This window comes from Oncorhynchus masou, chromosome 7 (assembly GCF_036934945.1).
Source record: "Oncorhynchus masou masou isolate Uvic2021 chromosome 7, UVic_Omas_1.1, whole genome shotgun sequence".
Classification (NCBI taxonomy): Eukaryota; Metazoa; Chordata; class Actinopteri; order Salmoniformes; family Salmonidae; genus Oncorhynchus; species Oncorhynchus masou.
Window position 1 is genome coordinate 25,397,225 of NC_088218.1, and position 20,788 is coordinate 25,418,012.

Here is a 20,788-nt window from a genome sequence, read left to right on the forward strand (position 1 = left end):
CTGAAAACATTGGAGCCAATCACAATCAAAGAAGCATATGGAGAGTTTTTATGGAGCCCTGTCTCTGAGAGGCAGAGGAAGTCAAGGTTGGAGTCTGTGAGTAGAAGTTGAATTTGATCACTTTTTGGAATGACACTACGAATGTTCAAGTGCCCCCCTAGTAGTCCCTTGGGCTTAGCTCGTGGGTCCCAGATTTCTCGAGAGTGATTGAAAAAAGTTAAACCTCCGTGTTTTCTGACGGCTGGGTTTAGGCCGTGAGTCGAGAGAAACCATAGGACCATAGCACCCACTTCCACAGCGGCGACGATCAGTGGACGAGGCCATCCACTGCTTTCCACTCCGGTGAGTATCGTTGGCTCGGTGATGTTAGGCCCAGGGTTGAGTTGCACATCCCCAGAGAGTAGGAGGGTAGTGAACAGGTAGTTGAAAATGTTGGACTTGTGTTTGTTACGCCTAAGCAGTTCAGTAGAATAAGGAGCGAGGTAGACTTGAGCATTATTCAGAACATTATGGTACGCTGTGTACTGTCCGCTCCCGTGGAACTGTGAACCAATGTGTTTGGTGTTGATATTCTCCGGCAGTAGACTGGTGTCATCCCAGCAAGGGCGCACTGAGATTATCAGTAGAGCAGCTACATAACTGACAATCATGGCAAAGTACTGGAGATAAAACACATAATTGAGCTTTAACTCTTTGCATGAGTTACTAAGCTGGGGTCGGCGTACACCAAATGTTTTAGATAAAATAACAGCATTCGTATGAGAATCGGCACCTGCCGCACCACCATGTCTTCCGCCCACTATTATCCATCCAATGCTGGGTGTAGATGGCCATTTAAGAGTGCATAGCCATTTAAGGCCAGATTGTTCTTCAAATTGTTCAAATGTTCATAGATGACTAGCAGGGTCAAATAATAATCACTGGTTGTAGAGGATGCAACAGGTCAGTATCTCAGGAGTAAATGTCAGTTGGCTTTTCATACACAAGTATTCAGAGGTCGAGACAGCAGGCGCGGTAGATAGAGAGTCAAAAACAGCAGGTCAACAAGGTAACGTCCAGTGAACAGGTCAGGGTTCCCTAACCACAGGCAGAACAGTTGAAACAGGAGCAGCAGCATGGCCAGGTTGACTGGGGACAGCCAGGAGTCATCGGGCCAGGTAGTCCTGAGGCATGATACTAGGGCTCAGTTTCTCCGGGAGGGGAGGGAGAGAGGGAATGAGAGATGAGTCCTCAGTAATGACTTGAAGGTCGATACCAAGTCTCGACATGGATAGGCAGACCATTACATAAGAATGGAGCTTTATATGAGAAATCCCTGCCTCCAGCTGTTTGCTTAGAGGAGGCCTGCATCTTGTGACCGTAGTGTACGTGTAGGGATGTACAGCAGGACCAAAACAGAGAGATAGGCAGGAGCAAGCTCATGTAATGCTTTGTAGGTTAGAAGTAAAACCTTGAAATCAGCACTTGCCTTAACAGGAAGCTGATGTGGAGAAGCTAGCACTGGAGTAATATGATTGGTTCTAGTCAGGATTCTAGCAGCCCTGTTTAGCACTAACTGAAGTTTATTTACTGCTTTATCCTGGTAGCCGGAGAGTACAGCATTGCAGTAGTCTAATCTAGAAGTGACAAAAGAATGGATTAGCCTTTCTGCATAATTTTTGGACAAGACGTTTCAGATTTTTGCAATGTTACGAAGATAGAAAAAAATCTGTCCTTGAAATATTCTTGATATGTTGATCAAAAGAGAGATCAGGGTACAAAGTAACGCAGAGGTCCTTCACAGTTTTATTTGAGACTACTGTGCAACCATCAAGATTGTCAGATCCAACAGTAGGTATCTTTGTTTCTTGGAACTTAGAACTAGCATCTCTGTTTTTTATGAGTTTAAAAGTAAAACCATTTCCGCCATCCACTTCCTTATGCCTGAAGCCCATGATTCCAAGGTAGGCAATTTTGGGCCTTCACCATGTTTCATCAAACTGTACTTCTGTGTTTCATCCACATAGCAGTGAAAGTTGACATTGTGTTTTCGAATGACATCACCAAGAATATATAGTGAAAACAATAGTGGTCCTAAAATGGAACCTTGAGGAACGCCAAAACTTACAATTGATTTGTCAGAGGACAAACCATCCACAAACTGATATATTTCCAACATATAAGATCTAAACCAGGCAAGAACTTGTCTGTGTAGACCGGGGTGGGCAACTCTAGTCCTCTTGATTGGTGTCACAGTTTTTCTCCATACCTAGAAAACACAGCTGATTAATCAAATTGTATTCTAAACTGAAGATCATGATTAGGTGATTATTGGAGTCAGCTGGGGCTGGGGCAAAACTGTGACACCAATCAGGCCCTCGAGGACTGGAATTGCCCAACCCTGCTGTAGACCAATTAGGGTTTCTTATCTGTCCAAAATAATGTGGTGGTCAATGGTGTCAAAAGCAGCACTAAGGTCTAGCAACACGAGGACAGATGCAGAGCCTTGATTTGACGCCAATAAAATGTAAATTACCACCTTCACCAGAGCAGTCTCAGTGCTAAGATGGGGTCTAAAATCAGACTGAAGCATTTCATATACATTCTTTTTCTTCAGGAAGGCAGTGAGTTGCTGCGCAACAGCTTTTTCAAAAGCATTTGAGAGGAATGGGAGATTTGATATAGGCCGATAGTTTTGACATTTCCGGGTCAAGGTTTGGCTTTTTCAAGAGAAGCTTTAGTACTACCACTTTCAGTGAGTTTGGTACACATCTGGTGAATAGGGAGCCATTTATTATGTTCTGTTCAACATAGGAAAGCCAAGCACAGGAAGTATCTCTTTCAGTAGTTTAGTTGGAATAGGGTCCAGTATGCAGCATGACGGTTTAGGGACCATGACTATGTGTCTAGATACAAGATTTAAAAACTTGAGTGTCTCCGTTGATCCTAGGTCTTGGCAGTTCTGTGCAGACTCAGGATAACTGAGCTTCGGAGAAATATGCAGATTCAAAAAGGGGTCCGTAGTTTGCTTTTTAATGATCATGATCTTTTCATCGAAGAAGTTCATAAATGTATCACTGCTGAAGTGAAAGCTATCCTCTCTTGATGAATGCTGCTATTTAGTTAGCTTTGTGACAGTATCAAAAATAAATGTTGGAATGTTCTCATTCTCCTCAATTAGGTTGGAAAAATAGGATGATCGAGCAGCAGTGAGGGCTCTTCGATATAACACGGTACTGTCTTTCCAAGCTAAACGGAAGACATCCAGTTTGGTGGAGCGCCATTTCCGTTCCAATTTTCTGGAAGCTTGCTTCAGTGCTTGGGTATTTTCTGTATACCAGCGAGCAAACTTCTTGTGACAAATGTTTGTTTTCAGGAGTGCAACTGCATCTAGGGTATTACGCAAGGTTACATTTAGATCCTTAGTCAGGTGGTTAACCAATTTTTGTACTCCAACGTCCTTGGGTAGGTGGAGGGAGTCTTCTAGAAATCTTTGGGTTGTCCGAGAATTTATAGCACGTCTCTTAATGATCCGTTGTTGGGGTCTGAGCAGATTATTTGATGAGATTGCAAATGCAATGAAATGGTAGTCCGATAGTCCAGGATTATGAGGAAAAACATTTAGATCCACAATATTTATTCCATGGGACAAAACTAGATCCAGGGTATTTCTGTGGCAATGAGTATGACCGGAGACATGTTGGACAAAACCCACTTGGTCGATGATGGCTCTGAAAGCCTTTTGGAGTGGGTCTGTAGACTTTTCCATGTGAATATTAAAATCACCAAAATTGTGAATATTATCTGCCATGTCTACAAGATCCGACAGAAATTCAGGGATTTCAGTGAGGAATGCTGTGTACGGCACAGGAGGTCAGTAAACAGTATCTATACAAAGTGATTGAGTAGGCTGCATAGATTTCATGACTAGTAGCTTAAAAGACGAAAACGGAGTCATTTTTATTGTCAATTGAAAGTTGCTGTCATAAATGTTAGCAACACCTCTGCCTTTGTGGGATGCGTGTAAATAAATGAGAGGCCTCATTTAAGAGGTTTACACAGTAAATTCATCAGGCTTGAGCCATGTTTCAGTCAGGCCAATCACATAAAGATGATGATCAGTGATTAGTTCATTGACTGTTGGTTTCTTGAGGAGGGGAGCGACTCTGGACATTTTGAAGTCAGAGGGGACGCAGCCAGTGGTCAGGGATGAGTTAATGAGTGAAGTGAGGAATGGGAGAAGGTCTCCAGAGATAGTCTCCCGACCAGGGAGGAGGGGATGGGGTCGAGCGGGCAGGTTGGTGGGCAGCCTGACTTCACTAGTTGCAGCATTTAATCTGGCGAGAGAGGGAAGAGAGATATCAAGGCGTAGGTTAGTTCTGTTTGAGTGGGTCCAGTGGCTCAAAAGGCTGAGTGAATGAAAAGTGGAGGAAGGAGTTTCCTAGATACCTAATTAAAAAAACTTTTTTTCTAACTCATCAACATGCTTTTTGAAAAATAGCTTTTCGTCAATATAGCTTTTCGTCAAAATAAAATATACTTGGTTTTACTTGCATTATGTACCAATTTCTGTTCAACAAAGGCTTTCTGCAAGGCAATAAAGACAGATTGAAGTTCTGAAAGAGCCTGGTCAGCTGTGGGGCAATAACATTCACCACAGTGTCATCTGCATACAGGTGAAAGTAAACATTTTCTACAGATAAATCAATATTGTTAATTTAAATAGTGAAAATAACCGGACCAAGAATCGATCCCTGTGGGACACCCTTTATTATGTCAAGAAAGAAAACACACTGTTTTCTGTCCTTTAAATACATTTCAAACCAGACTCTGAATAAGTAATGAATGAGCCACCGTGTCGAAGTCTTTAGACATGTCGGGAAAAAAGTACCACAGAATGTTTATTTTTACCTGGTCTGAAACCTGACTGGTGTACATTTAGAATACATTTTATAGTTAAAAAGTATCTAAGTTGAGTATTTACCAAGGCTTGTAGAATTTTTGCTAGTCAATGACGGTCGGTGGCATTTATTTATATTTTTTGAGTATGGTCTTATTTCTATTACAGCATATTGGATGACTGTAATTCATTCACCCAGCTCAATGTAACCTGGATAGATTTATGCTACTTACTACATGTATCTCGCTTTAAGGTATGACCCAGGTGCAGACATTGTTGAAGAAACAAAATGTTATTCCTCAAACAGGCAGGCAAATGACAGGTCAAGGCAGGCAGGTGTCAATAATCCAGAGAGGGTGTAAATACAGGACGACAGGCATGCTCAGGGTCAGGGCAGGCAGAACGGTCAGAACTGGGAACTAGAAAAAAGGAGCAAAGGCGGGAGCAGGGAAACAAAACGCTGGCAGGTTCTATGAACAAAACGAACTGGCAAAAGACACAGAGAACGAAGGAATAAATACACAAGGGATAATGGGGAACACCTGGAGGGAGGGTAGATAAACACAAAGACAGGTGAAACAGGTCAGGGTGTGACAATGACACCAGTAGCCCAGTCAAAAGAGGGATTGTGTTGCTGGAGCCAGGAATTGGATCGTCTCTCTGTGGTTCCCTGACACTCTTAGGTTGATGTGGGTGGTATGGTGGGTGACCCGGCCTATAGAGCGTCCGTACAGCGCTCTAACATCCATGGAAATGGAGAGAGGTTGAGTGGGGATTCCCAGCTCAGACGCCAGGGTAACGTCCATAAGACTCACATCGGCCCCAAATTCGATGGAGTGGGGGGGCGAGTAAGGGGAGAAGAAAAAATATCTTCAACCTCTCTGGGATATGTGGGACGCCAGCGTCCCATCTGGCCAAAAGCTAGTGAAAATGCAGAGCGCCAAATTCAAATAAATTACTATAAAAATTTAACTTTCATGAAATCACAGATGTAAGATACCATATTAAAGCTATACTTGTTGTGAATCCAGCCAACATGTCAGATTTCAAAAAGGCTTTTTGGCAAAAGCAAACGATGCTATTATCTGAGGATAGCACCTCCGTAAACAAAAAGAGAAAAGCATATTTCAACCCTGCAGGCGCGACACAAAACGCAGAAATAAAAATATAATTCATGCCTTACCTTTGACAAGCTTCTTTTGTTGGCACTCCAATATGTCCCATTAACATCTCAAATGGTCCTTTTGTTCTATTAATTCCGTTGATATATATACAAAATGTCATTTTTTTGGCGCGTTTGATCCAGAAAAACACCGGTTCCAACTTGCGCAACGTGACTACAAAATATCTCAAAAGTTACCTGTAAACTTTGCCAAAACATTTCAAACTACTTTTGTAATACAACTTTAGGTATGTTTTAACGTAAATAATCGATAAAATTGAAGACGGGATGATCTGTGTTCAATACAGGAGGAAAACAAACTGTAGCTAGCTTTCTGGTCACGCACCTCTATCTAACAGTACACTACAAGTGACCCTCGTTCTGAACAGGGCTACTTCTTCATTACACAAAGGAAAAACCTCATCCAATTTCTAAAGACTTTCTAAAGACTTCCAGTGGAAGCGGTAGGAACTGCAAGAAGGTCCCTTAGAAATCTGGATTCTCAATGAAAACATTTACATTACATTACATTTAAGTCATTTAGCAGACGCTCTTATCCAGAGCGACTTACAAATTGGTGAATTCACCTTCTGACATCCAGTGGAACAGCCACTTTACAATAGTGCATCTAAATCATTAAGGGGGGGTGGTGAGAAGGATTACTTATCTTATCCTAGGTATTCCTTGAAGAGGTGGGGTTTCAGGTGTCTCCGGAAGGTGGTGATTGACTCCGCTGTCCTGGCGTCGTGAGGGAGTTTGTTCCACCATTGGGGGGCCAGAGCAGCGAACAGTTTTGACTGGGCTGAGCGGGAACTGTACTTCCTCAATGGTAGGGAGGCGAGCAGGCCAGAGGTGGATGAACGCAGTGCCCTTGCTTGGGTGTAGGGCCTGATCAGAGCCTGGAGGTACTGCGGTGCCGTTCCCCTCACAGCTCCGTAGGCAAGCACCATGGTCTTGTAGCGGATGCGAGCTTCAACTGGAAGCCAGTGGAGAGAGCGGAGGAGCGGGGTGACGTGAGAGAACTTGGGAAGGTTGAACACCAGACGGCTGCGGCGTTCTGGATGAGTTGTAGGGGTTTAATGGCACAGGCAGGGAGCCCAGCCAACAGCGAGTTGCAGTAATCCAGACGGGAGATGACAAGTGCCTGGATTAGGACCTGCGCCGCTTCCTGTGTGAGGCAGGGTCGTACTCTGCGGATGTTGTAGAGCATGAACCTACAGGAACGGGCCACCGCCATGATGTTGGTTGAGAACGACAGGGTGTTGTCCAGGATCACGCCAAGGTTCTTAGCGCTCTGGGAGGAGGACACAATGGAGTTGTCAACCGTGATGGCGAGATCATGGAACGGGCAGTCCTTCCCCGGGAGGAAGAGCAGCTCCGTCTTGCCGAGGTTCAGCTTGAGGTGGTGATCCGTCATCCACACTGATATGTCTGCCAGACATGCAGAGATGCGATTCGCCACCTGGTCATCAGAAGGGGGAAAGGAGAAGATTAATTGTGTGTCGTCTGCATAGCAATGATAGGAGAGACCATGTGAGGTTATGACAGAGCCAAGTGACTTGGTGTATAGCGAGAATAGGAGAGGGCCTAGAACAGAGCCCTGGGGGACACCAGTGGTGAGAGCGCGTGGCGAGGAGACAGATTCTCGCCACGCCACCTGGTAGGAGCGACCTGTCAGGTAGGACGCAATCCAAGCGTGGGCCGCGCCGGAGATGCCCAACTCGGAGAGGGTGGAGAGGAGGATCTGATGGTTCACAGTATCGAAGGCAGCCGATAGGTCTAGAAGGATGAGAGCAGAGGAGAGAGAGTTAGCTTTAGCAGTGCGGAGCGCCTCCGTGATACAGAGAAGAGCAGTCTCAGTTGAATGACTAGTCTTGAAACCTGACTGATTTGGATCAAGAAGGTCATTCTGAGAGAGATAGTGGGAGAGCTGGGCAAGGACGGCACGTTCAAGAGTTTTGGAGAGAAAAGAAAGAAGGGATACTGGTCTGTAGTTGTTGACATCGGAGGGATCGATTGTAGGTTTTTTCAGAAGGGGTGCAACTCTCGCTCTCTTGAAGACGGAAGGGACGTAGCCAGCGGTCAGGGATGAGTTGATGAGCGAGGTGAGGTAAGGGAGAAGGTCCCCGGAAATGGTCTGGAGAAGAGAGGAGGGGATAGGGTCAAGCGGGCAGGTTGTTGGGCGGGCGGCCGGCCGTCACAAGAAGCGAGATTTCATCTGGAGAGAGAGGGGAGAAAGAGGTCAGAGCACAGGGTAGGGCAGTGTGAGCAGAACCAGCGGTGTCATTTGACTTAGCAAACGAGGATCGGATGTCGTCGACCTTCTTTTCAAAATGGTTGACGAAGTCATCTGCAGAGAGGGAGGAGGGGGAGGGGGAGGAGGATTCAGGAGGGAGGAGAAGGTGGCAAAGAGCTTCCTAGGGTTAGAGGCAGATGCTTGGAATTTAGAGTGGTAGAAAGTGGCTTTAGCAGCAGAGACAGAGGAGGAAAATGTAGAGAGGAGGGAGTGAAAGGATGCCAGGTCCGCAGGGAGGCGAGTTTTCCTCCATTTCCGCTCGGCTGCCCGGAGCTCTGTTCTGTGAGCTCGCAATGAGTCATCGAGCCACGGAGCGGGAGGGGAGGACCGAGCCGGCCGGGAGGATAGGGGACATAGAGAGTCAAAGGATGCAGAAAGGGAAGAAAGGAGGGTTGAGGAGGCAGACTCAGGAGAAAGGTTGGAGAAGGTATGAGCAGAGGGAAGAGATGATAGGATGGAAGAGGAGAGAGTAGCGGGGGAGAGAGAGCGAAGGTTGGGACGGCGCGATACCATCCGAGTAGGGGCAGTGTGGGAAGTGTTGGATGAGAGCGAGAGGGAAAAGGATACAAGGTAGTGGTCGGAGTCTTGGAGGGAGTTGCAATGAGGTTAGTGGAAGAACAGCATCTAGTAAAGATGAGGTCGAGCGTATTGCCTGCCTTGTGAGTAGGGGGAAGGTGAGAGGGTGAGGTCAAAAGAGGAGAGGAGTGGAAAGAAGGAGGCAGAGAGGAATGAGTCAAAGGTAGACGTGGGGAGGTTAAAGTTGCCCAGGACTGTGAGAGGTGAGCCATCCTCAGGAAAGGAGCTTATCAAGGCATCAAGCTCATTGATGAACTCTCCGAGGGAACCTGGAGGGCGATAAATGATAAGGATGTTAAGCTTGAAAGGGCTGGTAACTGTGACAGCATGGAATTCAAAGGAGGCGATAGATAGATGGGTAAGGGGGAGAGAGAGAGAATGACCACTTGGGAGAGATGAGGATCCCGGTGCCACCACCCCGCTGACCAGAAGCTCTCGGGGTGTGCGAGAACACGTGGGCGGACGAAGAGAGAGCAGTAGGAGTAGCAGTGTTATCTGTGGTGATCCATGTTTCCGTCAGTGCCAGGAAGTCGAGGGACTGGAGGGAGGCATAGGCTGAGATGAACTCTGCCTTGTTGGCCGCAGATCGGCAGTTCCAGAGGCTACCGGAGACCAGGAACTCCACGTGGGTCGTGCGCGCTGGGACCACCAGATTAGGGTGGCCGCGGCCACGCGGTGTGGAGCGTTTGTATGGTCTGTGCAGAGAGGAGAGAACAGGGATAGATAGACACATAGATGACAGGGTACAGAAGAGGCTACGCTAATGCAAAGGAGATTGGAATGACAAGTGGACTACACGTCTCGAATGTTCAGAAAGTTAAGCTTACGTAGCAAGAATCTTATAGACTAAAATGATTGAAATGATACAGTACTGCTGGAGTAGGCTAGCTGGTAGTGGCTGCGATGTAGCTAACCTAGAAAATCGCTCTAGGCTAAACAATGACTTAGATACAAAGACGGCTATGTAGCTAGCTAGCTACGATCAAACAAAACAAACCGTTGTACTGTAATAGTTACTACAGTGCTGCTATTCGGGGGCTAGCTGGCTAGCTACGTTAAGAGAACGACAATAGCTGGCCAGCTAACCTAGAAAATCGCTCTAGGCTACACAATTGTCTTAGATACAAAGACGGCTATGCAGCTAGCTAGCTACGATCAAACAAAACAAACCGTTGTACTGTAATAGTTACTACAGTGCTGCTATTCGGGGGCTAGCTGGCTAGCTATGTTGAAAGACCGACAATAGCTGGCCAGCTAACCTAGAAAATCGCTCTAGACTACACAATTGTCTTAGATACAAAGACGGCTATGTAGCTGGCTAGCTACGATCAAACAAATCAAACCGTTGTACTGTAATGAAGTGAAATGAAAAATGTGATACTACCTGTGGAGCGACGCGGAATGTTGACCGGGTAGTTGGAGTTCAATTCGGTAGAAAAGAGAGTGACCTCAAAAAACAAAAATGTCCTCGGGGTTTCGCCTGCTATAAATAAGTTCTGTTATACTCACAGACATGATTCAAACAGTTTTATGAACTTCGGAGTGTTTTACTAATACTATACATATCTTATCTTCCGGGGATGAGTAGCAGGCATTTGAATATGGGCATTTCATCCGGAAGTGAACATACTGCCCCCTGTAAACCAAGACGTTAAGACCCACTGGAGTACTCACTCCAACGAATGAGCTTGGTCTCTTGAAGGGACGGGTAGACACATAATGACCAGCAGTACCACAGTACAGACAACTCTGGGTGTTAAGTCAGCGTACGCGTTCGGCTGGAGACAACCTAGACCTGCCGAGCTGCATCGGCTCGGGAAGAGGTGAATCGGACTTCCGGAGTTCAGATGCAAGGTGGGATCCTCGAGTGAGCAATTGGGACCGCAATCAGACCTCTTCTCCCTCCTACGTTCCCGTAGCCGACCATCAATCCGGATAGTTAAAGCGATGAGTGAGTCGAGATCCGGCGATAGTTCCCGGGCTGCAAGCTCATCCTTTACTTCCTCCGATAATCCGTGCAGGAACGTGTCGAACAGCGCTTCCGGGTTCCAGGCACTCTCACTCTCTCTCTCTCTCTCTCTCTCTCTCTCTCTCTCTCTCTCTCTCTCTCTCTCTCTCGCTTCTCCTTCGTTTTTGAAGAAATGTACAGTATTTGTTCAAATGGTTTAACCATTGTCTTTCTCTTTGAGTAAATACTACCACATTTTATGCACTGCAGTGCTAGCTAGCTGTAGCCTATGGTTTCAGAACTAGATTCATTCTCTTATCCTTTGATTGGGTGGACAACATGTAAGTTCATTTCATGCTACAAGAGCTCTGATATGTTGGAGGACATACTCCGGAAGTTGTTATAATTACTGTGTAAGTCTATGGAAGGGGGTGAGAACTAGGAGCCTCCTAGGTTTTATATGGAAGTAAATGTGCCTAGAGGAGGACGGAAACTTCCTCCCCTTTGGCTACACCATGGTGCTACCCTACAGAGTGAGGTAAAGGCTGCGTTAGACCTTCATTACAAAACAGTGTGTCTTGTGTATATATTTAGTATAGTGTTATCTAAAATTGGCAACTTTTTTTATATTTTACTTTAGAAAAAAATGAAATTTACTGAGGAGAATGGTCCCATTCTTCCTCTGAGGAGCCTCCACTGTTGCTAGTGTAGGCTTTTGAAAATGGGTAGAATTATTTAAGTCACACTGGTCACCACCTTTGTGAAGGGGGAATATATGGGCCACCTTCAAGACCCGCCTTTCAGACCTTGCCGAGATAAAATGCTGATAAAAAACATCACTTATTACATTTTTTCTCAGTAGTGATGCCAGTCTGACACAACTTGCTTCGGTGAGGAAGGAGAGTAATTTCCACGCATCATTGCATTAACTGTTTTCCAACATTTAGACGGATCACCAGCGGAGTCTGAGATAGAACTTAGAAAGTATCTAGATTTAGCTTTCTTGATTGAGGAACTGCATCTATTTCTCAATTTCCTGAAAAACTGTTTTTTTCTAGCCTTGGCCCAAGCCTGATTTATCATCATTACAAGATCTGAAAGTTCTGTAGAGAACCAAGGATTTCTTGTATTTTTCACTCTAAGGCATTTAATGGGAGCGTGTTTGTCTGCCAGAGAGATGCCTCCACCCTCCCATGTACTCCCCCCATTTTTTTTTGAGGCTTGCGTCTGCCCTCCCATGCACCCCCAACCCATATTTTGGTAAGGCCTGCCAACCCCCTCCCATGCACCCCCACCCCATATTTTGGTGAGGCCTGCCTTGCAGATATGCATCCCAGCCCGCCCCAGCATGGGGTGTGCAAATGGCATGATTTCCTGATTTAAGAAACTCTGACGATCCATCCTTCTCCTTCCTGCATTACACACCTCAGTAGCCTGCAGTCCACTTCCTAGCAATTAACGCTTACTTCATTACATGTTGGGTTGTTCCTAATGTAGCTCCTGTGTTTATGCACTATTACCTTGATGGATGTCTATCCCACAATTAGACATAATTGGCATATCAATATGCAGAAGCTAAATGGATTAACCTTCTCTAAAACTAATGAGCACTCCCATGACCAGCTGGGGAATGGACCAGAATTAGCATTTGTCATTTTTGGGGGGTTTGATGATGATATAGAAATAAATAATTTAACAAGGGGTTAGGGGTATTTTCTTTGTCTTTGGTAACTTAACCCCAAGATTGTATGCATGTACAATATGTGTTAAATGTAGAGATACTCTACTAAGTAACATTGATTGTTGATAATATTGGTTAATGCAGTAACATGTTAAAACAGGCAACATGAAAAGGTATGCACAACAACACTACAATACTACTAACAACACTATATTACCAGTATACTGTACATTCTTATGCCATTGGAATATGTCTGATTCCCTGATTCCTTCTAGTCCGTTGCTCGTTTGGGCACTGCTCCAGTGAGAAGCTCCAGCTAGCTGAGTTAGCTAGTTACAGAGAATATTGACCGACCGACCTGACTGTGTTCAGTACCTTCTAACCCTGATTTCCGTGCATTCATTTCCAGAATTCTTTGTAATCTAATCACCGACAGCAGCCTTGGTGGTGCAGGGCTTGGTTGCTGGCAGGGACGCTGATTTGTGGGTGTTCCTGTACATACCCTGAAAATCCAGGAGGACGCATTGATTCACATTCTCTGCCAGATTCCCGTATTGAGGGGAGGTGTGTGTGTGTGTGTGTGTGTGTGTGTGTGTGTGTGTGTGTGTGTGTGTGTGTGTGTGTGTGTGTGTGTGTGTGTGTGTGTGTGTGTGTGTGTGTGTGTGTGTGTGTGTGTGTCAGCTGAATCACTATCAGCAGCGAGTCTTGTTAAACATCTGGCCTCTGACACCAGGGAGACTCAGATACCGGCAGCTTTAGCAGAGCGATCCGTCTCCCGTGCCAAACTCTGAAACACATCTGAGAACCTGCTCAAGTAGCAGCATCTACTCGCAGCTTCTACTCACAATACTTGCATGACTCATTCTGGTACTATCAGAAGAAGAGATATCATTGCAGTGTTGCAGCTTTGGAAACAGCATTATTGCCTTGTTGAAATCATGGTATATTTTTTCACTTGCTGAAGTGGGCTAAATATTTTAGACAAAATACGAAGCCATATAAGACAATGGTCATTAACCTTATGGAATAAACATGATATACTAATACTGTACATTTTTGATCAAATCAGCCTTGACTGTTTAGCTCAGATTGTTTATGTCAGAAATTCAGAAACACCTCCTTCCTTTTGCACCTAACATCTTCCAGGTTGTGACCTTTCCGTCTCTTTAGATTAGGCCTGGGGTATCGTTGCAGGGCTCATTACATAGACGGCCTGTGATATGAGCTTGAAATTCACATCAAGTGACAGATGTAAAGCTTGACTAATTCACTCTGACACTTGGCATGGAGAAATGGCAGACTTCGTCTCCGACTGTCTGTGTTCCTGTACTATACAGCGTACTCAAGCAAGTACATTTCGTGACATTTGGACCACCGCTGCTTCAGTGTGCATAGATGTGGTGGATTTGAAATCTTTCCATTTTGTCACATTATCTCTTGCTCTCTCTCCCCCCTCTCTCCCTCTCTCATTTCCTCCCTCTCTCTACAAGGACATGTTAAACTTAGCTCCCAATTCAGTGCTCAGGGCAGTGAGTAGCATGGCTGCGGTCTTGCCAGCAAACTGCAGGTATAGTAATAGGGATTGAGAGCTGCATGCGTCAACCCTAATTACCTTAAATAGCAGCCCCTCCGGCTTCTTTCTGCACTCTGTGTGTCTCTGATTTGACAGCTTTAAAAGGTAGCCAGAGAGCGAGGTATGGGACTGTTCAACCTATTAATTAATTGTACGGGAACTAAACCGTGACAGCCAAACCTAGATAGGAAACTTTAGTGACCATTTCTCCAGACAGGTCTGGTCACACTATTGTACAGTCGCTCGCTTCACTAAGGACTGATTCCTTAGACATATTTCTGAATGACATACAGTAATGGTGAGATACCGGTATTCAACTCGAGCTTAGGTATTCTGTCTCAAGCTAGTGACCGTATTCTGAGCATCACAGTGGTTTTGAAATCAAACCAGGATTTTACTATATAGTATATCTCAAATCAAGCCGATTTAACCTGGTTTTACATGTTCCCGATTCAGTTTGAAGCATTGCACTTTTATCCCACTCATTTAGGTCCCCTTAAAGTCCGGCGGCAGCCATACGAGCTCTGTGAGAAATGGACAATAAGTTTCAGCTTCATGTTTTCGAAGAGATCCATCAAAGGGCTTTGCACTTATCAAGAAGTGGATAAAAAGGCTTGCTTTCAGCCAGAAAAATGCAGCTTGTTGGGGGGGAAGAAAAAAAACAGCTTCATGAATAAGACAAAAGGAGAAATAAGAAATATGAGGCTAAATAGAAAGGAGTGCCTAAGAAAAGAAAGCTGGCTGGCTTTCCATCCCAAATCACATCCTATAACCTTGTTAGCATCTGAGCTGATTTCCATATTAACAACCTCTTCAGAACCCTCAAAGTCTTGAATAATTGACAACAAATGAAATGTTTTGATTGTCGCCGGTCGGAGCATAGCATGTTTAATGTTTTATACGTGGCTGGCTGCTTCTTCCTAGCTAATTATGCAGATGATGCATTTGTCGGCTAGCTAGACCCCCTGTCCCTTCCTGTCCCTCCCTGTCCCTACGATCTGTCAGCATTTGGTTCAGCGTTTTCAGACTGGAGAGCACGCACGCACGCATACTCACACACACACACACATACACACATCTGAGCTAGTAATTAACTAGTAGGGGAATGCTCAATGACCTGCACCAGAGTCAAACGTCTGCCAATTCAGCCATTGTTTAGCCACAGATGTATTGGGATAATTAAAATCTTGAATGAGCTCATAGTTAAAAAGGGGTCTTATTTATAGTTCTGATTTTGTAATAGCGAGGTCAGCATAGGAGAGGACTGAGTTATTGATGACACACACACACACACACACACACACACACACACACACACACACACACACACACACACACACACACACACACACACACACACACACACACACACACACACACACACACACACACACACACACACACACACAGACACAGAGTTATTGATGACTGTCTGTCAAGCCATTTCATAGTATTATGTGATTGTTTATGTGGACAGCACACACAGAGAGGTGTATAATTACAGTTAATATAACATGGACTGATTGCAGATACTTCTGCTGATATGGAATGACAGAGATCATGTACAAAGGAGACCAAGGGAGAGAGAGAGCTTGTGTGTGTTCTATAAGTGGATGCATGTGTGTGTGTGTGTGTGTGTGTGTGTGTGTGTGTGTGTGTGTGTGTGTGTGTGTGTGTGTGTGTGTGTGTGTGTGTGTGTGTGTGTGTGTGTGTGTGTGTGTGTGTGTGTGTGTGTGTGTGTGTGTGTGTGTGTGTGTGTGTGTGTGTGTGTGTGTGTGTGTGTGTGGATTGGTGGGTGTGTGGGTGGGTGTGTGTGTGTGTTTGGGTGGGTGTGTGTGTGTGTGTTTGGGTGGGTGTGTGTGTGTGCACATCCATTATGTGAGTGTCTCTGCATATAATACATGTGTTTGAAACAGATGACAGTCAGTGCCCAGTCAGGTCTGAGTATGTATCCTGAAGACACTGTCAGGCAGAATTGATTTCCACTTTCCCAATTTAAACAAGTGTTCCTGTAATACAGCTGACCCCCATATTGCGAAACAGATCAAAGAAAGAACGAGCTGGAAATATCCGGACTGTGACCTTGAACTCAGACCAGAACGGAGGAGCGTCGGAGAAAGTGAGGAGCGACATGCAGACACATCACACACCACACACACACACACACACACACACACACACACACAGAGCAAAATAGGAAATTTCTGTTACAGATTATTTTGCCATTGGGACAGTAGAGGGCAGACCAACACTGTTAAAAATAGGAAAAAAGTGCTGGTTTTTGGCTGACCACAAACACATTGGGTTTCTCTGAAACATAGTGTTGGGTTTAACATTCTTAACATTAACAAGTCTCAACTGACCTGGCTGTATACAGATATAATTGTTAAATGTAGAAATGATATCATGATTGATACATATAGTGAAGTACACTGGGTGTACTAAACATTATTACAACAAAACATTATGAATACCTACTCTTTCAATGATAACAACTACTGACCAGGTGAATCCGGGTGAAAGCTATGATCCCTTATTGACGTCACTTGTTAAATCCACTTCAACCAGTGTAGATGAAGGAGAGGAGACAGGTTAAAGAAGGATTTTTAAGCCTTAAGATAATTGAGACATGGATTGTGTGTGTGCCAGTCAGAGGGTGAATGGGCAAGACAAAATATTGTAGTTCCTTTGAATGAGGTATGTTAGTAGTTGTGGTGGTCGGTGCTGTTTAAGATGAGGGAGGACCATTTTTTTTTTTTTCTTATGAGCATGCTTTTCATTTCTATTACAGCATATTGGATGACTGCCATTCATGTTCCATTCACCCAGCACAATGTAACACCGACAGGTTTAGGCTACTACATGATACTAACATTTTCCCTATACCCATCATGAGGTTGCTACAACTTAGCCTACGAATTAAAGTTTACAACGTTTGTGCACAGGTCACGAGACATTTGAGTAGTCAAGGTGACATACATTGACACATTCAATACCGCCTTGCACCCTCTTGCCTGTGTCTAGCTGATCGAGGTTGTAATCATTAGTCCAACAGTTGCAAACTAAAGTTTCTATTGGACATATTCAGGTATGTTTTCCCACTTTTGTACCATTTGCTTCCATTTTAAAATATGTTTTTTAATCCGATTCGGCAGAATGAATACACCCAAACACAGAACTAGCAGTCTCATATAAACGGCATGATTACTTTGCTCATTGCATTTATAATTCCTTCTCTCATCTACGCTCCCTCCTCCGCTCACCTTTGCCCTTTGCTTTTAGACTTCAGTGCACAATACAACAGCTGCCTGTGACCAGGCGAGAACCTTTCCAAGCCAAACGTTCATACCATAACCACTACACACAGCCTACATTGTTTTCACCATATTAATGTCATTGTCAACATAGCTACTAGAACTAATGTGCTAGTAAACCCGCCATAATCATGCAGTACACTATACAGCAAGCAGTTTAGCAGTTACGCTAGCAGTCCCCAGTGGCAATAAATGAATGAAACCCGAAGCTTACATTGACTAGGAGGAGATCCAGTGTTGGATAGCCATAACCAGCTAGCTAACATAGCATCCCTCTCTGTTTGAACCGGGTGTTTGAGTAGTCTAAACTAGCTCGATGCATTTGCTAGCTAAGTCAGTGAAAGTAAAACAAAATATATACTATGAAATATAGCTATCTCTCTCTCTCACACACACACTCTCTCTCTCTCACTCTCTCTCTCTCTCTAGCTTGTCCTTAATTTCTCCTGAATATTGTCTTTCTTGTCTTTCTCTTTGAGTCAGCTACTAACCACATTTTATGCACTGCAGTGCTAGCTAGATGTAGCTTATGCTTTCAGTACTATATTCATTCTCTGAACCTTTGATTGGGTGGATAACATATCAGTTAATTTCATGCTGCAAGAGTTCTGATAGGTTGGAGGACGTCCTCCGGAAGTTGTCATAATTAGTGTAACTCTGTGGAAGGGGGTGAGAACCATGAGTCTCCTAGGTTTTGAATTGAATTCAATGTAACCAGAGAAGCTAGCTGTCCTCCAGCTACACCATGGTGCTACCCTACAGAGTTTTGTTGAGGCTACTGTAGATCTTCATGGCACAACCATGTGTATTAATCAATTATTTGGTGATGTGAATATATTTAGTATAGTTTTATCAAAAAAAATAATAACTTTTTTAATGTTTCACTATTTAAAATATTAAAAAGGTATTCACTGAGGAGGATGGTCCTCCACTGGCTAGTAGGTGTCAGGCGCATCGGTTTGTGACAAGAAGTGTAACGCTGCTGGGGTTTTCATGCTCAACAGTTTCCCTTGTGTATCAAGAATGGTCCACCACCCAATGTACATCCAGCCAACTTGACACAACTGCGGGAAGCATTGGAGACAACATGGGCCAGCATCCCTGTGGAACGCTTCGACACCTTGTATAGTCCATGCCCCTATGAATTGAGGCTGTTCTGTGGGTAAAAGGAGGCAGTGCAACTCAATATTAGGAGTGCTCTTAATGTTCTGTAATCTCAGTGTATATGATTTAAAGCAAACTGTAAAAACAGACTGTCAAATCTGCTCCTAATAAGACAAGAGTCTTACAGAAAATGTAACGTTGGAATCCCGACTACACCAAACTGGGCGATGGTTTGGTGCAGTCGCCTGATGAAGCCCAGAACCTGAGAGAGAGAGGGATGAGAGAGAGAGAGAGAGAGAGAGAGAGAGAGAGAGAGAGAGAGAGAGAGAACAGGAGGGGAATGAGAGCGAGGATGGGAGAGCCCCAGCTGTGAGAGACGATTCTCTCTTTCTCTCTCTCTCTCTCTCTCTCTCTCTCTCTCTCTCTCTCTGAGATATTCGGTTCATTATAGTTCCCTGGAGAGGATGCCTCCTGTGAATGAGGCCCATTGCCAGACCTTTGCTTGCGCTGTGGTGGAGTGAGACTGTCTTTATGCCCTTGTTTGGCAGTTCCACAAGCACAGTTCCAGAAGACAACAGTAGGGCTGTGAGGGAGGCCGTGTTGGAGAGGACAAACATCTAGGTGTTTTAACTCCAACACTGGTGGATCTGTTGGATATCAGAAGCCTGTGGATGAGGTGCTGTTCATGGTGGGAATAGAACTCCAATCATGCTGTCATCTATATCATTGACCTACTATAATGGTGTTTTAATCGGGGCATGGTTCATACATTGGCCTACTGTATAGGGTGATATATGTTTCACTGTAAAACATTTTGGTAAGGGAGGGTATTCCCAATATTTTCTGAACATTTTCTAATATTTTTCTGAACATTTTCTAAATATTTTTCGGGAATATTTTTTCACAAGTACAGTATATTCTTCTTTATTTCCCCAGCTTTGAACACTCAGAGTTGACTGTGTCGCATTTAATTTAGCTCTACGGTTTGTAGTTGTCTATTTTTCTTCTCTCTCCTGCACAATTATCTGTCTCTAATATTTCCCATTGCTTAAAGCTCACAGCCGATTTTGGTTAGGAACTCATAAATAATTTACTGAAAGAGCGGCTGGAAATTCATGTGCAATTTGCAGCTGCTAAAATCCGGCTATTGTTTGCGGGGCTGTTCCACAGAACTACAGATATAATCTTAGAATGTTAGACAGTCACTTTGTACAACAGAGAACATGATCTAAAATTCTAACAGTCCCTCCCTGACAGGACAGACAATCATTAGTGGGCAAACTGCAAGTCACTGGCCACTAAGGGCTACAAGCTGTCTCCAGATATCATTTTATGTACCAGAGATACCCACATTTTCCTAATCTGTTTTGATACAGTTTGGTCACATTTATACTGTTTCACCATGAAATCTTGTTGAATTAAACAATGCTATGTACTGAATAATTTAATATGAGCATTATGGCATATCCTATTTGTATCAACTGCAGTCACACTACTACAAAATATTTACGCTCTAACATAAATAAATAATATTGACAATATTTACTTTTACCCCACCAACCTAAATCTTCATGAAAGTAGTTTTACTGATTTGATGTGATTATTTAGAGAAATGATTTGCCCCTGAAATAATCCTGAATGTCTCTGTAAAAGTGTGATATTGTTTACCGTGGATCTCTTGGAGGAGAGGATGAGTCAGAGAGTTCGGGTTATAGCATGGGGGTGAATAGAGCCTGCCGGCAGCTCCAGGTGCAACCTATCTCTCAGTGGCTCCTCGGCCCGGGTAAATACACCCTGACAGTCTGATCTCTCCGCCCTTGGACAGGTGGCCAGTCCTCTGGTTCAGAGGCTCCCCCCTACCCTCTCCCGCCACCCTCTCTCCCCTCATCCCTCTCCCCTCTGTCTCCCCTCTGTCTCTCTCCCCTCATCCCTCTGTCTCTCTCCCCTCATCCCTCTCCCCTCTGTCTCCCCTCTGTCTCTCTCCCCTCTGTCTCCCCTCATCCCTCTCCCCTCTTCTCCTCTGTCTCCTCACCCAGCACCCCTGAATCTGATACACTGTGGGGAACTCAGCCAAGCCTGGCAGTGGATAAATGACCCCACAATCCACCACCTTAACTGTTGTCGTACACAGCAAACAGGAGACGGCTCTATAGTAGAGTGTGTGCTTGTGTGTGTTTGACGGCTATGGGGAAATAAAACCCCATTTCCGCCCTAGCAGCTCCCAGCTCCCTTTCTATACCCTGACCTATTTTGAG

General features: G+C 44.6%; 1 protein-coding gene across 1 annotated transcript in view; it reads right to left on the reverse strand.

Moving 5' to 3' along the window:
* The window catches only part of LOC135543091 (uncharacterized), a 32,800-nt gene that overhangs the window by 4,020 nt on the left and 7,992 nt on the right, over positions 1-20,788 (reverse strand). The window contains exons 2-3 of the mRNA XM_064970174.1: positions 20,202-20,289; positions 19,030-19,180 (exon numbers count right to left, since the gene is read on the reverse strand). Of these exons, the coding sequence (XP_064826246.1) occupies positions 19,030-19,180; positions 20,202-20,289 (239 nt within the window). The remainder of the gene's footprint in view (positions 1-19,029; positions 19,181-20,201; positions 20,290-20,788) is intronic.